Genomic DNA, 7,718 nt, shown 5'->3' with positions numbered 1-7,718 from the left:
GGTCCACATAAATCGGTGTGAATAAGTTGCAATGGCTGTGATGCTCTCGAACCACTACTATTGAAAGGCAGTCTTGTTTGCTTTCCTCGGAGGCAGGTGGTGCATGTGATGGGCCCTTTAATGTTACTAGAAGACAAACTTACTCCATCAGTACACTCTGGCAGCTTGTTCACATCTGAAAAATTAAGATGTCCCATGCGTCGATGCCACAGGACAGCATCATTTAAATTATTTGAACAAGACAGGTTTGAAAGTACTTCTCTGTGAGTATTTAACAAATATAAATTGTTAACTAGTTTGGCTGAACACACAAGTTTCCCATCATGGTTATAAATATCACAGCCTTTATCTCTAAAATTTACTTTACAGCCATTTTTCACCATGGCACTAACTGACAAGAGGTTAGCGGCAAGTTTAGGTATGAACAGAACTTGTTTTACCTGTATTTTACTTTCTTCATCTCCATTAATCAATAAATTGACCTTTCCCATACTTTCCACAGGTAGCGGTGTCTTACTGGCAACAGTTACACTTGGTATTGGAGGACTTGTCACATCATACATCCAATCCCTTCGGTTGGTCATATGCATTGATGCACCTGAGTCTACATACCACTGATCGGGATTCATTTTCAATGAAGAAGAAGCTGAAAAAGCCGCAGTAAAACTTTTATTTTCTTCCACATTCTTAACACTTTTGCTCTTCGGAGTAGGGCAGTCCCTAGCAAAATGTCCATGTTTGTTGCAATTAAAACATCTAGGTCCTCTGCTGATCTTCTTATTTCTGAGATTTCCTGAACCAGCCTTATTCCTTGTGAAGAATGCTGAGCTTTCTGAGCATTGAACTTCCTGCAGGAGCTTTGTTTTAATACAATCTGCACTAATCTTGATGCCTGAGCTCTCTAAGCCCATTATCATTGGCTTATAATTCTCCGGTAAGCCGGCCAACATTAGTGTGCCAAGCCATTCATCGTTTATGTCGAACTTGATATTCCTGAGCTTGTGAGCAGTCAACATCAATTTATTCACATAGTCATCCACATTTCGAGAAGATTCCAACGTAGTAGTGATAAGGTCTCGCAACAATGCAACTCTTCTATATAACCCGCTGTCATCAAAAGCTTGTTCCAAGTTCTCCCAAACTTCTTTACATGTAGTTGCATTCTGAACATGTACGTAGTTGATTGGGTCCAGTAAAAGAATAAGCTTAGACTTCGCCTTGGTTTCCTTCTTCGCATCGCTGTTCGTACCAGTGACACATGTCCATAAATCTTCCAATTCGAAATACGCTTGTACCGCAAATTTCCAACTTGCGTAGTTATCTCTTCCGATAAGTCGATCAATGTGGAACGGATTGTGACCCGTGTTCGACATTCTTGCATAAATACGACGAATTTATCGATGCAATTTAGTTTTACAATTTTTGAATTGTCGACAGACAAAACACGATCGCCGGTTTTCTTCTTAGTTTTTACGTTTTCAACCACGGAAACACATTAAAACGTAGCCAGATAACCACGCTCTGCTACCATGTTGATATTTAGGTTGAAATATATTGTAAATAAAAGTATCTAAACTTAGAAAGAAAAATCGTGTATTGTTTCGAACAGAACAACAGAAAAGCAAGACATGACATAAGGAAAACAGAGTGGCCAACATAAAAATCTAATAAGGTTGCGTTCAAAACTCAACATATTCTAGTTAAACCCTGTAATATCCATACAATACGCTGATGATTTGGTACTGTACTGTGCAGATAGCAGTGTCAGTGACGCTTGTGCAGTATTAAATACCAATCTTAAGCAACTGAAGTGCTACTTAGATACAAATGGTCTGGAGCTATCAATCACTAAAACAACAGCGGTCTTATTCTCAACCAGAACAAGGAAGTGTGATTTGAATCTAGTTATAATGGTGCATTTATTCCACTTAACAACGAAGCTAAATATTTAGGTGTAGTTTTTGACAGTAGACTCTCGGCCAAAGCTCATTGCACATATGTAAAGATTAGATGTGAACGGTCTCTAAATATTTTAAGATGTCTGGCTGGAGTTTGGTGGGGTAGTCATCCATTCTACCTAAAACTAGTGTACAATGCTTGTCATTAGAAGTGTATTGGATTACGGGTCTTTTTTTGCTTCGTCCAGGTACAGATACCGCATTTGAAATTCTTAATAAAATCCAAAACAAGGCTTAAGAATAATACTGGGGAGCCATGAAAACTAGCCCTGTTAATGCGATGCAGGTGGAATGTGTCGATCCACCGTTACATTTACGACAGCAATTCCTAGCAGATAGGTTTATTTTCCGTTCCATGCAATTCTCAAAAATCATCCCATTATACCTAAATTATCTTCTCTTCATAAAGAAATAGAAACATCTTCACACTGGCGCAATAAGAGTCCTCCTTTTATCATCAACAGTTACTTAAAATTTCTACCTCTGTCAAGTTCCACCCATCGATACACAACTCTTCCTTTATATAGTGTTAAATTTGAAAGTTTTATTACTTAAGCCAGCGGTATTTCTTGATTTGGGTCTTATAAAGAATACTTCAAGTGCAAAGTCATTATTCAACCATTTCCTGATGTCCGTTGGTCTGGATGGCATTATATATACACAGATGCATCCAAACTACATTATCTAGCTGTGGGAGTTGGAGTGTATCACCACCAGTTCAATATTGTGCAAAAAATTAAACTTCCCCCAGAATCCTCAGTTTTCACTGGTGAAGCTTATGGGCTTTTCAAAGCTATTGAGTATATTCATTTGATGCAATTAGGAAAATCCGTAATTTTTTCAGACTCAAAAAGTAGCCTACAAGCCATTATTACATCCTCCATTTAAACTAAAAATATATATCCCATATTTTTTGATATTAGAGCTCTGTTACACGAGTGCAGTATCAAAGGTCTCGAGATTCAGTTTGTCTGGGTGCCAAGTCATTCTGGGATTTATGGAAATGAGAAAGCTGACAATCTGGCTCTCGAGGCCGTTCATTCCGGGGATCTTTTCCCCTATAAAATTACACCCATGATCTCCTAGCCCTTCCTAAAAAGATATCTACGGAACTCCTGGGAGTTCTTTTGTTTTGGAGTTCTCTAGAGACCGAAATTACTATTATAATTTACAACAAAAAAATTCCACTGAGGACCATGGTTTTATAATTCAAAATTAAGCAGAAGAGAAACATCCATATTGACTCGGATGAGACTGGGCCATACGTGCGCCCCTTCTCATCTGTTTAGATTCAACATAATCAATAGTGAAGCATGTGAATGTGGAGCTGCGGTGGCTGACCTAATCACATCTTTCTATCCTGTCCATTATATGACAGAACTTCGTTTATGGAATCACTAGTATCCCACAAATATAACCTCTACCTACAGCGTATTTTCCTTGCTCACCTTTCCAATATATATAATATAATTGCATCCTTTATTTCTAAAAATGATATTAAAGTATAGTATTTACAAATTTATGTTATTTATTTTGCCTTTGTGTTCTACCTTACCCTGACCTATATTCCAAATTCCGTCTACCAAACTACCCTTTTCCCGCGTCCAATTTCCCTAACTTGAAATGGCTAAGGGCAACACTAAAGCCCAAGTCCAGCTGGGCTACTCCGAAACTCGAAACTCGAAGTTCGTGTCGTGCGGTCCTCTGACACTTACACTGTTTGATACGAGAGCGAGAGGGACCGCACGACACGAACTTCGAGTTACGAGTTTCGTAGTAGCCTTGCAGTAACAAAAAAAAAAAAAAAAAAGCACGTCACAGTTGTCACTTTGACAACTAAACTAACTTTTTGTAATTAGTAGAGGAGCGGCCACATGCAATCGCTCGTCACTCGATTGAAGCGATAAACCTGCGTCACGTGACCCCATTTTGAAGTGATTCTGATTTCCCGCACTCAAAAAAGTAGCGTCAATTCGCCGCGTCGAGCAGCAGCGACAAGATGGCTTCTTGCAGAAATGATCTCGTCTTTGAAGCTGATTTCTTAATCTCATTTAGTAGCATTCGTGGCAGTGGTACAAATAAAATAAATCGGAGTGAGATTGGATTGGAGAGAGACTGGATCCACTCGAAGGCTTAAATAATAGATTATAGGTCTGAAGGGAGCGGCCACATGCAGTCGCTCGACGCTCGTTTCCAGCGATAAATCTGCAGGGCTACTACGAAACTCGAAGTTCGTGTCGTGCGATCCCTCTCGCTCTCGTATTAGATAGTGTAGGTGTCAGAGGGACCGCACGACACGAACTTCGAGTTTCGAGTTTCGTAGTAGCCCAGCTGGTCACGGGCCCCATTTTGAATTTGATTCTGATTTTCCCGCGACTCAAAAAAGTAGCGTCAAGTCGCCGCGTCGAGCAGCAGCGACAAGATGGCTTCTTGCAGGAATGATCTCGGTCTTTGAAGCTGATTTCTAAATCTCATTTATTAGCAGTCGTGGCAGTGGGTACTAATAAAATAAATCGGAGTGAGATTGGATTGGAGAGAGACTGCTGGGCTACTCCGAAACTCGAAACTCGAAGTTCGTGTCGTGCGGTCCCTCTGACACTTAAACTGTTTGATACGAGAGCGAGAGGGACCGCACGACACGAACTTCGAGTTTCGAGTTTCGGAGTAGCCGCTGACCAGATTTGACACTGGAAACGAGCGTCGAGCGATTTCATGCGGCGGCACCCTAAGATTACTAGATCACACACCAGCAGGGCTACTACGAAACTCGAAGTTTGTGTCGTGCCGTCCCACTTACTCTCGTATTAAGTAGTATAAGTGTCAGAGGGACCGCACGACACGAACTTCCGAGTTTCATAATAGCCCTGCCGTTGGGCTACAACGAAAATCGAAGTTTGTATCGTACCGTCTGCTGGGCTACTACGAAACACGAAACTCCTGCGGTCCCTCTGATACTTATACTATTTAACACCAGAGCGAGAGAGACGGCACGATACGAACTTCGAGTTTCGTAGTAGCCCTGCTGTATCGTCCGGCTGACGCTAATATTATTTCATACGAGTGTGAATGGGACGGTACGATACGAACTCGAATTTCGTAGTAGTCCTAGGGCGCAACCACATGACGTCGCCCGACAAAAGCTGAAAATGTTGAGCTTTATCGCTGGAAAAAAAAACCTTCAATTTCGGCAATAACACTGTTAGAATAGAATAGAATAGAATTCGTTTATTTGTAGAACATAGGTGTACATAGGTGTTATTTTTTTTCATTCACTCCAATTTATTTTATAGCTTCCAAGGCCATTGAATGAATGAATGAAGATCCCTGCAAGAAGCCTATTTGTTTTTGGTATATTTATCTTACTCTATGCTATTTGTCGCTGCTGCTCGACGCGAAGACTTAACGCTACTTTTTTTGAGTCGCGTGTAATTCGAAATCACCTTCAAAATGGGGTCACGTGACCAGATTTATCGCTGCAATCGAAAGACGAGCGACTGCATATGGTTTAAAACAATAAAACACTGTTATGTCCTAAAATACAGTTCCTATTTCCAAAATACTGTTTATTTTCTTTCTCAGGCCTAAATATACTTTATTTATTGTAGAAAGTTGGCAACCCTAGATGAGACCAAAGGTGTATCTCGATGGGGTGTAGTTATTGTACGACCTGGACAATGCTCGACCGATTTTGTACGACCTGATAATTCAATCACATGTCACTTGGAACACGGGTCGAGCTTTATCACCCTGTACCGATAATGTTCAAGGTGCTATTGGACAACCTGATTTTGTACGACCTAATAATCGGAGCACAGTTTTGACAGCAAGCAATCGATTCGCACGATTGATCATGTTTTTCGTGTACTTACACAGAATATTAATAAATTTAGTAGAAAATAACTTAATTTGGTCCTGGCGCTTCACCGGCCGCTGCCGCGGCACGCTCGCTACGCTCGCTCGGTTATCTATGGTCATTCGATTCGATTGGATTCCGATTAGAACGACGTACAATAACAGGTCGAGCATTAACAGGCCGAGCAAAAATTTGGACACCCTAATAATGCACGACCTAATATTGTACGACTTGATAATTCTAATCCAAAATGAGTTCGTATTATCAGGTCGTACAGTGATGGCTGAGCAGTATAGGGTCGAGCATTACTGGTCCCCTCTCGATGGTTCAGTAACAGCCTATTCACTCTAGCCTTGAAGAGCCCTAGATTGCCAACGCTTCTTTGTGGTCATCATTCTAGGACCTTTCATTTAAATGGCAGTACCTATTATTTAGTTTAAAAGGTATTCTAATGGTAATTGTAGTGGTTCCAATGTTGATGATCTATTTTGAACATGAAACTACCGTGAGACTCACTCATATTAAATGATATTGTAACGGATAGCTCACGTCTTAAACAGAGTGCGAGTGGAGCGGTAGCGCGTAGTGTGCGTGTCGCGGCAGCCGCCGAGTCGCGTGCTCCTGAGAGGAAGGGCTACGAAATAGCCTGAAACATGTCGAGCTAAACTCGGTTTAAGACGTGAGTTATCCGTTATAATATCATTTAATATGTGGTGATCTATTGTTAATGCATCACCTGCTGTAAACTAGTCCATCCTTCTTTCTGTAAAAAGGTTGCCTGGAAGAGATCGCTCTTAAGCGATAAGGCCGCTTATTGCTTACCTTGTAATTTTCTCTGTGTACCATCAGTCAAATAAGTGGTCTATCAATTTTTAAACAAGTTCCTATGAAATGAATATGTCGCTAAAGTCGAACTTTCAAGTTGACAGACACGTCTATTGGCATTATTGTTTTGTGACATGCTAACGATTATCAACTTTAGGGTGATAGACCACATATTTGGCTGATGGTACATACCTGTTTTCTGAATCGATTACTATTTCTGGTGTACAATAAAGAGTAATTGTATTGTATTGTAAAAGCTATCCACAAATAAAAGACATAAACAATGGCAACGTTGATTTATTTACAAAACTACACACGACTCGTCATAATACAAACTATAAAATTGTACAAAAAAGCAGTAGACGAGAATTCAAAAACTGTTTTAAATCCTTAAGGTATACCCATTACACCGTATCACACTATGACCGTAATAGGGAGGTGTCAGGCCAAAATATATTCACATCGAAAATACAAATTGAAACATAGACGCACAGAAAAACGAGAAGAGACCAGCGCTGGGAATCGAACCCAGGTCTTCAGCATTCCGTGCTGCGTGCTATACCGTGTCACCACCACTGGACGGGAGTACAGACACGAACTTTTCCTATGCACCACATATCTCAGCTTGTTGTTGTGTAAAGTAACAAAAATTTGGAGTTGAAATAAAAAAAAATACAAAGAGACTCCAAAAACCAATCTTAATTTGATTGCTTAATAGCGACATCTCTTGTCGGGGTGAGCGGTAAGTTCCAATGGAGTGCAGAAAGTTTCTCGATGAGGGCTACGGCTTAGATGTCGCTAGTGCCGCTGCTTAAGTGACTAAATAAGAAACAAACAAGCTGAGATATGTGGTGCGTGGGGGAAATTCGTGTCTGTACTCCTGTCCAGTGGTGGTGTAGCGGTATAGCACGCAGCAAGGAATGCTGAGGACCTGGCTTCTATTCCCAGCGCTGGTCTCTTTTTCTGTTTTTTCTGTGCATCTATGTTCCAGTTTGTATTTTCGATGTGGATTTTACGGGATGACCGTAAAAGTACTTAACAAGAATTTGGAGTTGAAATAAAAAATACAAAACGACTCCAAA

The 7,718-nt window shown here is 40.6% G+C and overlaps 1 protein-coding gene across 1 annotated transcript in view; it reads right to left on the bottom strand.

Annotated features, from left to right (window-relative positions):
• Positions 1–2,888: 2,888 nt before the first annotated feature.
• LOC141443744 (neurofibromin-like) overlaps positions 2,889–7,718 on the bottom strand; it is a 17,849-nt gene continuing 13,019 nt past the window's right edge. The window contains exon 10 of the mRNA XM_074109096.1: positions 2,889–3,016. Within this exon, the coding sequence (XP_073965197.1) occupies positions 2,889–3,016 (128 nt within the window). The remainder of the gene's footprint in view (positions 3,017–7,718) is intronic.

The sequence above is a fragment of the Choristoneura fumiferana genome, chromosome 28 (assembly GCF_025370935.1).
Source record: "Choristoneura fumiferana chromosome 28, NRCan_CFum_1, whole genome shotgun sequence".
In the NCBI taxonomy this organism is placed as follows: Eukaryota; Metazoa; Arthropoda; class Insecta; order Lepidoptera; family Tortricidae; genus Choristoneura; species Choristoneura fumiferana.
This window is presented reverse-complemented; position numbering and strand designations above follow the sequence as displayed.